The sequence below is a fragment of the Epinephelus lanceolatus genome, chromosome 16 (genome assembly GCF_041903045.1).
Source record: "Epinephelus lanceolatus isolate andai-2023 chromosome 16, ASM4190304v1, whole genome shotgun sequence".
NCBI lineage: Eukaryota > Metazoa > Chordata > Actinopteri > Perciformes > Serranidae > Epinephelus > Epinephelus lanceolatus.
The window spans coordinates 3,400,001-3,416,291 of NC_135749.1; the positions used below are offsets into that span (position 1 = coordinate 3,400,001).

The 16,291-nt window shown below is 42.3% G+C and overlaps 1 protein-coding gene across 3 annotated transcripts in view; it reads left to right on the forward strand.

The window, feature by feature from the left end:
• Positions 1-7,712: 7,712 nt before the first annotated feature.
• The window catches only part of adcy2b (adenylate cyclase 2b (brain)), a 76,513-nt gene continuing 67,934 nt past the window's right edge, over positions 7,713-16,291 (forward strand). For 2 of the 3 annotated variants that reach the window (XM_033637694.2, XM_033637695.2), the window contains exon 1: positions 7,714-9,310. In XM_033637694.2, the coding sequence (XP_033493585.1) occupies positions 9,047-9,310 (264 nt within the window). In that variant the 5' untranslated portion in view covers positions 7,714-9,046. Of the gene's footprint in view, positions 9,311-16,291 lie in introns of all 3 variants that reach the window. The other variant, XM_078175579.1, reaches the window with a different exon arrangement.

Sequence of the window (16,291 nt, forward strand, 5' to 3'; positions counted from 1 at the left end):
ACAACATTTATCACACTGAGCGAAGGACAAGTTAAATAAAGCAACAGTTCAAGCCGTCTCTCACGTGCACAGTTTCCGTCACACACACACACACACACGCACTCCTAAGCTATTATGGGGGTTGTGTGTGTGTGTTTGCGTGCAAGAAGCTCAGCTCAGTTCATTAATCTTGTCTTTGTTGTGTCAAGGCAGACCTAATTAGATTACAATACGCACGCTTATTCAAGGAAACTGAGCAGGAAGCATATGATGTGTTGCAACATGGTATGACACACAGGGATGAAACATACGCACACACATACACACACCACACACTGCAGATTGAGACCTCATAAAACGTTTGTCAGACGCCTCATCAGGAGAGAGATTTGATGTGACAATGAAACACATATCACACCAATTGTCCTCGGGGTCAAAAGGTCGCTGGGACAGCGCAGACGCCCAGGAGGCGGTATGAGCAACACTGACTGTCTGTAAATACATCGCACTTCATGTCACACAACCATCAGCTTGTCAGGGGAATCTGGGTTATTGCGATGCATGACTCCTGGCGTCAGTCATCCCCCCCCGATCTCTCTGCCGTCTTTCCTGCTACTAAAATAAATATTTGGGCTTCTGCTGCTCCGTCTCCAACAGCAGCACCCTGCTTGAAATTCAGGAGGTTACTGACACGGAGAACTTGATCCTCATCTGGCCAACCACTGGAGCAGCTGGCCTCAAGAAGTTCAGACTGTTCAAATCTCATTTTTGAGACTTGTTAAAATGGAGTGCATGATATTAAAACCTTGGTTACTAAACCTTTTTTTGACATTTTTTCCTAATTCATCTTAAAGATACACAGTGGATGCCACTGCTGCAGTATCTTTAATAACCTACAGCTACAGTATTAATATTGTAGTAGCTATGTAATGCTCAGGATTGTACCCTGGCCTCAGAGTATGTTTTATGGTGTTGTGAATGTAGGCTAACAGGAAGTATGGTGGTAATCCCAAGAGGGCAAAGCTGGGAGTATTTTACTGCCTTGTCATTGATTAACTAAAGGGTCATTTCACCCCCAAATCGAATTTTTTTTTTTACTCTCCCCTGTAGTGCTACTTACCAGTCTACGGCTGTTTTGGTGTGAGTTGCAGATTGTTGGAGATATCAGCTGTAGAGATGTCTGCCTTCTCTCCAACGTAATGGAACCAGATGTCACTCAGCTTGTGGTGCTCAGAGCACCAAAAAATACATTTAAAAAACTCAACAGCAATGTCTCTTTCCAGAAATCATGACTCGAGATAATCCACAAACCTTCTTGTGAGCAGTTTTATGTAGGAACTATTTTCTTTCTACCCAACCACACCCCCCCCCCCCGTATCACCACACAGAAGGAAGAGTGCATCTACTCATGGACAAGAGGGTTGTGCTTATGATAGCGTGAAATGTAAATATTAATGGCGTCCTCTTGGCTGAGCTGTAATGTTATGCCAGGTTCAGACTATACACATACACTGAGCTGTACAATGTCGGGTTGGGTTGTGAACGCAAATGAGTGTTGTGCGTAATAATCCATTATCTTGTATAGTGTGTCATAGTAGACGACGTCCGATGCCACGTCTGCAACTGATTTTCTTGATTTTGATTTTATGTTATCCACAACTTCTCCCGTCACAGTCATCACTTAGACCAATAGAAACACAGAGCAATCTGCTGCGTGGAAAACTGTACGATACCACAGCCTTTTAGATATTTCCTTTAGGGACATCACCACACAGAGTAAGAATGGAAAATAGCAGACACGCTTCAGCAACCCGGTGAGTACTGCCATTAGCACATATTATTATAATTATTCCAGATTGGTTGTGTTTCTTTACTTTAAATAATCTGTCCGGTTTTGGATCCCCCCATAGGAGGGAGCTGACCCTATGCGGACTTGATCACTCCAAACCCACACCAAAATGATCTAGATTTATAAATAGCACCACAGGTGAAGGAAAAATTGGTATTTTTGCTTTTTTGGTGAACTGGCCCTTCAAAGAAAAAAAATTGAAAATAGATATGTCGGCCATACTACAGTCCAGAGTGATTTAAAACAAATAAACCAACAAAATAAACCTTAACAATACCAAATGCATCTGTTTCTTTTTTATTCAAACCAGAATTGATTGATATTTTTTTTATTTGTATTCTTTGTATTAAATCAAGGTGAACAAAGTTGGAGAGCCACCAAGATAAAGGCAGATATTTTTCTTAGGAGGTGGTTAAGAGCTAAACAGAATTCAAAGGTGAGTGTTACTTTTGTCAGATGAATGCTAATGCTAAATGCTAATATTACTGTGTGTTAACAGGTGTATTAAGTAGGCAACTGTTTGCTAGCATGTTAGCAAAAAGTATCCAAACCACAAACAGGCTACTAATGCTATAAAGTACACCAACAGTTGTTGCTACTCTTTTGTTAGCTAACATGTAGCTAGCATGAAAACACACAACATACACAGGGTTGAAAATAATACTGTGACATTAGCATGCTAACATCACTGCTAAAGCTTAACTTAATTTTTATTTCTCTGCCTTAACCTTCATCAGCAATCGGTTTGAATTTGTTAAACAGTTACTTACATTTCCATGTACATAACTTCGTGGGACAACACACCCTTTTCATGGGAGACATTTTAACTGGTCATACCTGGCAGGAAACGCACAGGTGTAACTAATGACTCGGGCACATCTTAATGGACTTCTCATCCTCAACGGTCGCCATCTTTGTGGCGTAGCAGCTTTTGACGTGGCGGCTGGGGGCAACAAGTAGTAAGTTACACGTTTTTAGCACTAAGTACCAATATTGTTGTTGAATGGGTCTGTAATGATTTGGTACCGCGAACAATAATGCGAGTGCTAACGTTAGCTTGCTAGCTAACTAGCTAAGGTTAACTAGCTAACGTTCACAGCTAGCGTTTGTGGGTTAGCTAGTTAGCGAATGCTGACGTTAGCACCTGCGGCCAGCTAACGCCCTAACGCTACTTTTACTAGCTGACGTTAGCTAGCGTTAGCAACGTTCGCTTGCTAGCTAACGTTAGCATTCGCTAGCTAGCTAACTTGTTCCTAGCTACAGCAGCACATTTTGATCAGCACTGATGTAGCATAGGTTTGGATTATATGTGTGCAGAGATCGCAGTCAAATGCTTTTTAATTTTAATTTGTAATTTTTAATTTTGTAAAGTAACTAAAGCTGCCAGATAAATATAGTGAGGTAAAAATACAATATTTCCCTTTGAGATGTGGAAGACTACAATTATGAAGTGTCATTAAAAAGAAAAGACAAGTACGTCCATTTTGTCTTTAGTGCAGTAACATTACTTGAGTAAATGTACTCAGTTACATTCCACCACTGTACAACATGTTAATCTTTCTATTTAGAAGCAACAGGTGAGGTGTAGGTGAGGTGCAGCTCCTGAAATGTCCTAAATATTTTGTATATTAGACCTTAAAGTCATTAAATGGTATTAAATTTGAATATCTGAGATGTTAATTGCCACAAACATTCCATCTTATTTAATTTATCCATCTTTTAATTTCTTTCATTCAAAATGAGTGTCCAGCTCTTCTCTGTGAAAGTCGACAATTCTGCATTCCTGCAATGCTGGAATAAAGAAAATATCATTTGTACAAAAATCATCTTTAATTTTGGTTAAAAATGATCTTTAAAAGTAGTAAAAAGCATTAAATTTAAGTGTGTGATACATGCAGACACCCTGTGAAACATATTTCGGCAGATGCAGGGTTACTGTGCAGCAGGAAAGGGTGATGTGAGTATCATTATCACTGTGAGGCAATTAGATGATGATTCTCCATGAATTTCTCACCATGCCGCTCTCTCCTCAGTGATTGATCTTCCTGCTCTACACTCTCATTAAGAATTGCTGTAAAATGTCTCAGTCTTCACTGCTCTTTCTTTTTTCTTCTCCAGTCACACAAACACTGAACGGACACGTCTGCTTTGTGCTCTGAGCTCTTGGGTGTCTGGTTGTGCTGCTGTTGATCAATGAACTGGAGCTCAGTATACTCCAGGAATAAGAAACCCATTGAGTAAGTGCATGCACGTGGTCGTCCATCCCGTACGTGTGATTTCACATGTATTGCTAAACTGATTATTACAGCACATCTCCTGTTACTTTCCAAGACTTTTACAATTACAATGAATGCCTACAGGGGGTGGAACTGACAACTGGAATGAGATGATGGTGAACCAAGGTAATAATCTGCTTTTAGGACCATCAGACCATTTCCATTGATGTACTGAAGACATCATACAGTTTGTACAGATCCCCAGATCCATTAATCTGTCGATTGTTTTCTTCATCAATTGGTAAGTTGTTTGGTCTATAGAATGCCAGAAAATGGTGACAAATGTCCAGAACCAGAAAATATTTTCTTAAAGGGCTATTGTGTAAGATTTGAGGGGATTAAGTGGCATCTAAGTTTAAGTTAGTTTAAGTTTAAGTTTATTTACTTTATTAATCCTTCTGAGGGGAAATTCAATGTTTTCACTCTTCCTTGTCAATTACACACAGGTCCGAAAGACACACACATGTACAAAGAGGACCTATACACACACAAAGTGGAGAGATGTCAGAGTGGTGAGGATTGCAGATTGCAACCTCTTGTTAGGATTCTGTCAGTGTTTACTGTCCAGGAGGTTTTTACCAGGAACCAAATTATCCACAGACGTCTCTTCCTCTCCAAAACAAATGAACCCAGGGTCTCATTTATAACTGTTGCGTACGCAAAAAACAAAACCTGAAAGTGGCGTTCACCACATAAACAAACTTGCCAGGAGAATGCTCACACCTGTACAGAAACTCTGACCCGTGCACACAAACATTTTGGAGACAGGAAATTGGCGACACAGATGATGATGTGGTGAATTGAAGCCAGGGGAATCATTGTATAATGATGCCTCTCACACATAAGGGGCTGTACACATGCTGCGTCTTTAACTGCCTGGAAAGGATGAGGTATGAAAGATATTTGTCAGCTGTGATTGGTTGTTCCTCATCGCATGACAGCTGTGTTCCAAAAGTTGAACTGGGTTTATCTCAAAGTGCAGCCATCGTGCCCTAAAAAAATAGCTGCTTGGGAACATGTGCGTACCACAACGGCATCGCTCTGGCGTTTGAGCGTGCCTGCAGTGCGTCAATGATTTTGAAGTCGCAAAAAACACGGCATGTGTACTGCCCCTTAAATTTCACTTCATATCACACGTTACTTATAGATCATAACTTTTCAATCCAGCAGTCAGTACTTTTACATGACATTGGTGAAAATCAATTTGTGTTAGCTCGACTACAACCAGACTTCTAAAATCCACGTAAACATGTTAGTCTAACTTAAATCGTACTGAATCAAATTTGTCACAGTGGGACTAACACACCCAGATCATGTGACTCCTGCATGTATACAGTCACTCAGACCCAAACTGGCCGAGGCGCTCTGAGCATGCTCCACAGTTTCCGCCCCGGGCTTTGACCCTGAAGTCCAATAGCATTAAATGTGTAAGAGAAGAAGAAGCCGGTAACAACATGGAGAAATCTACATCCAGAGCCGTGACTTTTTGGATGGACCAAATGTACAGAGCTGTAAAGTTGTCCACCATGGTACCAGTTAGCTGCTAGCTAACCGTAGCTAACTTGTTTGTCCATTGTTTGGTCTGTGACGTAATAGGTCAACAGGAAAAAGGTCCAATACTAACAAGCTGAAAGGGGGCATATCTCCACCTATCGTAGAGGAGTCGCACATACTCGTCTGTGGGCTGCTAACACTGATCATCTGTGAAGCACACTGCAGCTGTTGAAATGCACAGATCAAATAGCATTAAAGTATTGCAGGACAGAGTGTTAATAGTTTTAAGTATTATCTTCTAATACTGTGCATATATCACCAAGTGTGACTTTTGTTTTCAGATATTTTTCGTGTGTTAAATCGCTGTGAACATGACTGTGCTGTCACTGGAGATGTTGCGGTGGCTGCCACACACTCTGCCTCCTCCAGTCACCTCACCTACACCTTCACCACCTGCACATATGGATTGTGTAAATTAGTAAAGTTTGGAAATAAAGTCAGTGACAGCTCTCACAATCATTATGCTCCATACCCTTACTAGGAGTCCTAATCATAATGCAGGCCAAGTTCGCCATAACAGACTTAAATGAATAAATAAACTCAACTAAGCTGTCAAACAGATGATATCCCAGGGTCGGAGACACAACTGATTATTGCTATCACTTTGGCAAGTTGTGAAGCAATCAGTGTGATGCTGTCAACATATAAATACTGTGTTGTTGCCATTATTCACCGTAAAGAACCGCTGATCAACAGGCTCATTTCTATGTACCAGCGTTCATGAGATGCCTCGTATTCACCATTTGTGGAAGAAAATTGCACAGTGGCAGGTGTACGCATGGTTGTATGAATCATAATATTTTTTGGTGCACACCATTTTTGGCTTTTGTCCCCAAGCACACTTGGTAAGATCCTACACGCTGTTTTATAAATGAGACCCCAGGTGATTTAAACCGGTAAAAATACTGAATAAAATTGAACAAAGGTAACGTTACAAAATTCGGCTCCATTACAGCTCACAAGGTTCTGTCTGTCTGTCTTATACTAAACACGTTTTCCAAACAAATACAACATGCTAATATTATTAGTACAAGCCTATGGCATTTTACATTGTATAAATTAGCCTAGCAGCTAGCAGAGATTTCCTCTGCTTAGACTTAAAATGCTATTTTAGTGGAGGCTTTATTGTCTTCACAATTTATTGTTTCTTATCTGTGAAATTAAAGTAAATCAAAGCTTTGTTTCCACTAAGGAAAATGGTTTCAACTTACAGAGACAGACAGGAGGTCTGCGTCACTGTGTCATGTAGTTACGTATTTGGGGGGTTGCACGTCAGGCTACAGCGTAGGGTACAACATTGATTCGATGCAGAAGTATAAATCCTGCATAATTGTTGACTCCATTTCTGCAAAATCTTCACTTATTGCTGTGTTTACTAACGTAAGAGTTAGTGCTTGTTGCTTTGGGAGCTTCAGTTACTGTTCTGCGAGCTGCGGCCTGTATTTTACATTATCAAGTACAACACAGTCCCTGATAGGCTGTTTATGTTGTTAACTACTGTGTGGATCCCTGATTGGCCCTGATTGGATTTTAATTTCTGCATTGGGGCAGCAGTGAGTCCAGACTGATAGAGCGAGTGAAACAAAATGTTGAGCTCACAACATCAGGATGGTCTCATCAGCATAAACTGTGATAACTTTTGTGATTGAAACAAACTTTTCATTCTCCCACAGGGTGCTGCAGTATTCTCTCGGGATGATAAGTTTGTTGCTTTGTTTGTAATTTTTGGTGCTCTGGGACAGAGGCTCGTTTTGTTTGGATACAGTCAGCACTCAGCTGTTAAATTCCGTAAAAATGCAAAGCCTATGGTTTCCAAAAATGGCCCTTAGTTCTATGTATGGTATGGTATGGTATGGTAATTATCATTATTAGACAAGCTGTATGCTTGGCCTTAGCATACAGACTCTCTCTGTCTGGTTAGCGTGCTAAAAGGAAACTGTGGATATGACACATTGAAGTGGCACGGTCATTTTCACACTTGACAGAGCATCACGTGTAGCATTGCAAGAGAGGAGAGAGGGAGCCCACCGTGGCAGAACGGGAGCAGAAAAGAAAGAGAGAGGAATGAAAGCAGGGAGGAGGAGAGGAATATTGGGAGTTTGGTTCGTCAGATCTTATTTTACTCTCACTGCCGACACGCGCAGTCACTGCCGCTCTCAAACTTTCACTCATTACCAGCTCTCTCTTCCCTCTCCTTCCCCCTCGTTTGAAGTGCTGATCTCTCTTCCTCCCACACTCTGTCTGTCTCCTGAGGTTTTTCCTTCCTGACTTTGTTTCTTCTTCCTCTTCCTCCCCGTCCTTCCCCCTTCTGTGTGTGTTTTTCTTGCCCGTCTTTTTATCTCGTCGCCGGCTGCTGGATGGCATTTTATTCTTGTTCCCTCCACAGTCTGCTGCTCTCCTTGGTTTAGCACGGCTGTTACAACCCTCCTCACTCACTCACTTTTGCTCTGCTTTTCACGCGTGCACACACACACACACACGCACACACACACGCGCACGCTGACAAACACACACATCTCATTCTTCCTCTCTTCTCTCCTGCCAACTTCTGTTTCTCTCTTATGTAAATTTCCAAGTCTCTTTTCTTTACCTTGCAAACACACACACACACATGCACAAGCCTGCACCGCACGCGCGCGCACACACACACACACACACCACAGTTTTGAGTCATATACCACTTCTCCACATTAGCTAATCTCACTCATCACCATTCTCACAGTTGCACCCGCTCTGGTAGGTACAGCACATACACACACACACACACACACACACACATACACACACTTTTACCCAGTAGCTCTCCCCACCACACACATCGGTACACACCCTCTCTCCACTCGCTCTCTTGTCCTCCCTCCCAGTTATACACATTCTCTCTCTCCCTCTCATTCTTCATCTGCACCTCAGCACAGTAACATGTTGGCTCGTCTGAGCTCCAGCGCCGAGCAGTACGCAGAGGCTGCCTGCTCCCTATCTGCCTGACCAAACATAAAAGGCAAACAAGAAGGAGAAGCGAGAGGACGGCAACTCAAGTCTCATCTCTCTCCTTCGCTGTCCGACCACCTTCTCTGGGAGGAAGAGGAGTAGGAGGAGGAGGTGGAGGAAGATTGCTTTTCACACTGTCCTGACTCAGTTTGTCACCTCAAGCAGAAGGAGCGGCAGAGGATGCAAAGCACAGAAGCTGAAAAGTTGGCTCTCTTTCACTCAGCTGTCCATCCATCCCTCGCAGCTGACCAAACTTTTTCAAACCAAGAGGAGGAGGAGGAGGTGGACTTTTGAGGGTGAAGAGGAAGGGAAGCAAAAGCATCCCTCGCACGGGTTACTTTTGTGCACACGTGTTTTGTTCAGCAGGGAAGCAGCACCATCCTTCCAGAGGCAGCTACCCATGTGGCAGGAGGCTCTGTGGACCCGCGGACGCTACCTGCTGGAGAAGAGCGATGGCGGCGAAGGCGGCGAGGGGCCCGAGAGCCTGGGAGACGGGTGCCCGGGGTTTCAGGGTGAGGTGTGCGTGGAGGGGGAGAAGCCCCAGGACTGGCTGTACGAGTCTTACTACAGAATGAGCCAGCAGCATCCGCTGATCGTGTTCCTGCTGCTGATCGTCATGGGAACCTGCCTCGCACTGCTGGCGGTGTTCTTCGCTTCAGGACTGGTGAGTGAGTGTGTGTATATGTGTGTGAGTGAGTGTGTGTTAACAGTGTGTGTGTATGCAGAGGTAAGTGTTTAAAGGTGTGGTTGAGTCTATTTATCCAGAAAATAGAGTTAAGAGCACTTTGATGTTGAATTTAAATGCAGCACATCTGTGCTGTTAAACAGGAAATGCTTTTACAGTTTCACAACATTTCCATAAAAGCAACAAACAACTCAATCTGTGACTTCTTCATGTGTTGTCACATTTAAATGTTTTGCTCTGTTGTCTTCAGAAATTTATTTTTCTGAGATTTCAAAAAAATATAAATATAGGAATAACTTGGTAGTTAAAGGAAAAACATTTAAATTTGCTTTTTTTTTCATCTAGAGCAGAGGTGTTAAAACTTTTTTTGAATGGGGACCAGATTAGATGATGTGAAAATATCTAGGGGGCAGCTTTTCTCACATCATGTGGGTTATAAAAAATATTAATACATTTTTAAAAATCACAAAGAAACTGTTTTATCTTTCAGTGAAACTATAGAGTCAGATAAGAAGATGATACCACTCTCATGTGTGTTTAATTATTATGAAGCTGGAGCCGTCAGATGGTTAGCTAAACGCACAGACTGGAAACAAGGGGAACGTACCAGCTGTCCTGGCTCTGTCGGAAGGAAGCAAAATCAGCTGAGGAGCACCTGTAACGCTCACTAATTAACACCTTACATCTAGTTTGTTCAGTCAGAACAAAAGACAAATGCTGCCAACTGTTTCCAGTCTTTATGCTAAGCTAAGATAACCAGCTGCTGGCTTTACAGTAGAATTACATTTATTGTTATGACATGAGAGCAATATTAATCTTCTCATCAAACTCTGAACAAAACAGCGAATAAGCGAATCTCTCAAAATACTGATAATGCTGCACACACTGAGTGACAGGTGATACCTGGGAAATGCAGTGTCAAAATTAGCGTTTTATCCCCTTAAAGGAATTAATCACGCGCAAAACGACCAATTGTGGATCAATTACTAAATGCGTGAGGAAAACTTTTTTCTTGTGTGCCTCTTCAGTGAACTGAGAATCCAAAAGAGGTGAACATTCTTCGTAAGTTGAAATAAACAGGGTTGGTGCTTAACAACAGCTTAACTGTATCAAATCGTCCATTTACAAACTCACACAAAACTGGTGCATTATAATGTAAGTGTCGTGTATCCAGTCGTATGCTCAGTACCTCCCTAACACATGCATTTTGGGAAATTGCTAAGATTCGAATCATGTCAGTACAGTTTCATGAACGTGAAATGCCTGTGTTTGGGAAGTACTGAGCACACAAGAGTTGTTAAATGGATGATTTGATACTCATGGTGGTGAAGTGTTGCCGCACAGCAAGAGGGTTCCTGGCTTGATCTCCAGGGTGAGGAGCCCTTCTGTGTGGAGTTTGCATGTTCTCCCTGTGTCAGCGTGGGTTTCCTCCAGGTGCTCCAGCTTCCTCCCACAGTCCAAAGACATGCAGGTTAATTGGTGACTCTAAATTGTCCGTAGGTGTGAATGTGAGTGTGAATGGTTGTCTGTCTCTATGTGTCAGCCCTGTGATAGTCCAGTGACCTGTCCAGGGTGATCCCTGCCTCTCACCCAGTGTCAGCTGATAGGCTCCCGCCCCCTTGACCCATAACAGGATAAGCGGTTACTGAAAATAAAAGAATGAATGTGTTGATACAGTTTTACTGTTAGTAAATTTGGACCCTGATTACTTCTATTCATGTAGTATGTTTGCCTTTTTTGGATTCTCCAAAGTTTTCCTCATGAATTCAAGGTAACATGCAGTAATTGATGACACCCAAAACCCTCCTCCTGTGTCTCAATCCACTCATGCTTCTCTCTGGTAAGTGATGACCAGAACTGCAGTCACAGAGCAAGACCAGAGTTTAGTTTATTTTTATAATGAACTGTACTGACCAAAAAAATAAAATGCATTTAAAGAAATTGCGGTGAAGATTCTCCATCCAGGTCAGGTTAATCATAAGAGCTGTGTGGTAGGCACCTGGACTTGCTTAAGTTTCTTGAAGACGTTTGACCTCTCATCCAATAGGCTTCTTTAGTTCCGCCTCTTGGATGAGAGGTAAAAGGTCTTTAGGGAACTACAATATATCACTTAACATTTTAAACAAGTTTGTCAGAATATTGTCAGTGTGCTTTTAATGCTGTGGAATGCTGCACATTTAGTTTACAGCACCACAACAGACTCTGCTTGGCGACAAGCTATAAATGCCTTCATCACGCATCAAATAGGAGCCCTCTTGTTGGGATCACCGGAGAGTGTTGGAATAAAACAAGTGTTTTAGGTCACACGAGACTAAATAACTGATGCATGTGTGTGATTATGTGTGACGACATGAGAGGCCGTGAAGCGGCACTTTAAATCGCAACGCTGGGTTTACAGAGTGGATCAAGAGCGGGATGAGAGTTTAGTTCGCAGCTGTGTAGGTGTTGGTGCTTTTGTCAAGTGAAAAGTGTTGTTTTGGACACAAAACACTCAACCACGAACACAAGCTATTGTTTCTCAAGCCCCGCTTTTGTGTTTTTATGAAATAGCCATACAAAAGCAATCCCACTCATTGCTGTTATTGTTGTTGTTGTTTGAAAATTATTGTTTTGTTGCTATATGTTCGTGATGATCTGTAGATTCACGCTTTTCTCTCTGAGTGCGTCATATGCTTTCAAAGTAGAGCGCAGAGGCCCAGGGCAAACTGTTCAGTCAGACTCTGGGGGGGATGAGGGGTGGGCTGCAAGGTAAGAGAAGTGAAGAGTGAAATCCAGGTGAGCCTCCGGTCTGTCAGACTGACAAACACCTGACGGGATGCGTTCAATAAACTAGCGCACTGGTGTATATTTAACATGTGCATTATGATGTTGTGGTTTGAACAGACTGCGCAGTAGATCTGTGAGCGATCCACTGAGCATATGTCAACAAGAAACAGTTCAGTGACCGTGCAGTGTCAATTTTACACAATATCTAGGGGAGAAAATTAGAAGTCTTTTAACTTCTAGAGGCATGTGATGGTCATTAGAAATACTGAGGGGGTATAAAAGGGCCCGCTGTGATTAAGCGCTTGCTCGAGGCTGTCACTAAAGTCCTGTTAGATTCAGTTGAATGCCATAACAGGGTTGTTCTCGGGAGAACCTCCAGCTAAATCAATTCCTTTACTTCTATTTAAGAGCAATCGATAGATCTTATTTCCCGAGATGGTCGATTTAATTCTCTTCTTCTGGGTTTGTACACTTGTGTGTCTTCAGGGTTACAATTACAGTCACCCCTAAAGCTTTGCCATCATCCACAGTGTCTATTGTAATCATTCTTCGTTTCTAATTTGTTCCTATTAAATTACAGACAGAGCTGTCTGTAGTTATGGAGTGGTTGTTCAGTGAGCCATATGTATTTATTACTGCTGGATGAAGAAGAATGGCAGGAATAAATAGAGGGTAGGATCGGAGCTGGGGGCCGGGCAGCGGAGGGAGGGGAGGATGTTGTTGTAAGTGTTCTGGCTTTATCAGTGAGCCGGCAGAAACTCAACCAAAGCAGCACTAATGCTCCCAAAATTACTGTGCACTTTTATCTTTCCCCACAGATCAGGGCTGGAGTGAGTGAATGTGGTGTTGTTAAACAAAGACTCCTCCACCCATACAGTGTACAGTGCGCGTGTATGTGTGTGTGTGTGTGTGTGTGTGTATGTGTGTTGGTATGCACACATGTACACTAGCGTGCATGATCATGTTTGTGACTGTGCGTGTGTTGCCGGGGTGTGTTTTCTGAGGAAGTCTCTCATTTCCTTCTCAGGCTTATCTCCATATTTCTCTTTAGAGGAAAATAATTCATGTTCTTTCTTGTTGCCTTGAAGTTGTATTGATTGGAATGTGTACACATATGCGTGTGTGTGTGCGTGTGTGTGTGTGTGTGTGTGTGTTTGCATGCCCAAAGGTGCGTGCTTCGGTACAGAGCCCGAAATGACATGGTAATATGTTAACCTAATGACACCTGGACACTGTTTGACAGTTTAATAGAAATCAATGTTATATCTGGGAAAGGAACATCGGGAATCTATGCATTGGACAGAAAAGCATGCAGCCCGTTTTTGGTCTTTGCATTTGAAGAGTTTGTTCCATCTCAGTGATAGAGATTGATAGATGCAGGGTGTTTTTGCAACAGTGGATCACAAGTCTATTACTCAGGAGCAGGAAGGTGAAGGAGGTGAAAAAGACGCTGTGACATCACTGACTAAGGTGTGATCGCAGCTGCAGCATCACAGACTTTTTCTTTATTATAACTGGATGACAGATTTGTTTGTACCTTTTGGTTACCTCAGTATGAGCTATTAACAGCACAGCCAACACTATTAACAAACCAAAACCAATAAGGTTATCCCTCTTCCTACTCTCTTTCCAACAAACAAAAAGCCTCCAGCGGTCCACTGTGTAGGGTTTAGGGGGATATATCGGCAGAAATGGAATATGATGTAATACGTGTGTTTTCTTTTGTGTATAATCACCTGTTACCTTAGAACGAGCTGTTTATATCTACATAAGGAGTCCTTCTGTAACAAGATTGTTGAAAAAACACAGATTTGTTTAACATAACCTGGCTTTATTCAGTGTTTTTACTAGTTGAAATCACTTGGTCCATTTCTTTTGGAGAGGAGGAGATGTCTTCATATACTTCATATCCCTGTTAAAACCTCCTTAGTGTCTGGATCTTAAGTTACCAGAGAAAAAAGTTGAGCACACATTTATCATTTAACAGCCTGTCTCCGACATGCCAAACAGGGTAGGAGGTCTATGATTTGTAACGTGAAACAGCTTTATTCAGTGTTTTTACTGGTTTAAATCAGCTGGTCTGTTTGTTTTGGAGAGGAAGAGACCTCTGTGGATAATTTGGCTCCTGGTAAAAACCTCCTGAACCAAGAACACTAAAGGAATTCTAACCAGGAGAAGTTTCAGCTGGTTGCAATCTGCAGCCTTCACTATTAGATGCCACTAAATCCCCCCAAAACTTACACATTGGACCTTTAGGTGATATTCTGTTAGTTTACACGCTGCACCAGGGGTGTCAAACATATGGCCTGCGGGCCCACCAAAGGGTTTTTAACACCTACAGTTGATGCACTTGTGAAGGCTAAGAGGTGTGTGTAGTTACTCTATTTTTCCACCTTGACCACAACACAGTTCTCTAAAAAAACATTATTGTGGTCATGTTTAAAGATAGTGAACATTGTGCAAAATATTTCCAATCAGCAGCTTCGGTACAAAAGAATCTGAATCAGACTAATAAATTAATATTGGTGGAACTCTATTGCTCTGACGCTGCCAAAACTTTACACTTGTAAATGGTTTGTAAGGCAGGAGACAACTTAGCCTGCTTCCTTAATAGCATACAATGGAAATGTATGATATAATGCACATGTGAGTATAGACTGACTGAATGTGGAAACACTGAGACATATTGTTGAAACTGCCCTTACATTTCTTAAGACATCTCAGGCTGTTCATCATCTCTGTTGTGAATGTTTTGGAATGTTCTTGTACTTCTTCACACAACAAGACAGGGAAAAACTTGGAGGTGTTCTTATTTATAGGTTATTATGCAATGGTTTTACTGGTTCGTCCCACTTGAGGTCAAGGTGGGCAGCATGTGGCCCATGAACTAAAATTAACTCGACACCTCTGCTCTGCAATCTACATCTCATGACAGTGCGCTATCTCAACTGAGAAATATCACATTAAAGGAGTTCTCCATCATTTTAGTGTTGCCCTGCTGTAAGAACTCACAAGAAACACATAAGGAAAGAACTGAAGCAACAAATTTATTTTGTCTTATAGTGTGGGTCAAGCTCCTAAAAGGCTCAATACTACATTTCCCTTGTCTTTTAATTTAGGTCTGCCCGCTCAGTGAATGCCCACTTCTTTCCAACTGATGCTCCAAGTTTGTAACACGGGCTTTTCAGTTTTAGTCTAAAAATCTCCAGACTTGATAACCCTGATATTATTTTCTCAGACTGAGAGCTTGCGGCGCCCTGGTAGTTCACATACCAGTAAGGCTGGGTTCCAGTCTGGCCCGAGCCCCTTACTGCATGCCATCCCCTTTCTATACTTACCTTTGCTGTCCCTTCCTGTAAGGGCCATGACACAACAAGTCAATTTTGGGCTGTCAGTGAGCGTCTGTTCCTCCATTGTTGGCACAAGTCGGCCTTTTTCACCAGTTTTTTGGCTAATTCAGCATGTTGAGTCAGCGTTGATGGAGACCGCGGAGCTTGTCAATAAGTGAAATCACTCTGATAGCTCTTTTCCACCAAATGAGCTCTGGTGTTTGAACTGGTTCCATTCAGGATTCTTGAAACCTTGGTGCTATCTATCGAACCAGCGTGTGTTTCCACCAGTTTCGATCAGTACTATTGTTAACAAGGATGCATCATCAACAGAGGGAGTTGCACAATGCACAATGGAAGTAATCAGTGGTAGCAAGACGGCAGATCGCGTTGATTACCTGCAAGCTTTTGTTCTCTTATTACAGATTATGTGTAAGACACTATCTGATCTGTAGAATATGACACGCCAGAGTCCTGCTCCGGGTACCTGACGGGTAACCCGCAAAAAGCTGTGTAAGGCAGTGATTGCGAGGAATGATTTCATCATCCTGGCACTTTTCCTCCGCTAGATTTGTAATTCAAGAATGGAGAACCCAGCTGAATGTGAGTGACTGGAGCCTGTGTGTGTTTAATCACAGGTGCTGGTCGTGTCGCAGGAGTTTTATTGACAAGTGTGGGTGGGTGCAGCTTTGACTAAGACATTATGACAGGTAAAGGGTTGGTCCTGGTGCTGGGCTTCATGGGTATGGGCAGGTGTGGGTTTTCAAAAATGGACCCATGCAGGACTCTGTGACATGCCCACTGATGTCATCATTCTTTGCGCTTAAGGTTCAGAAAAAACAGCTATTTTTTGGTTCCAGCTGAG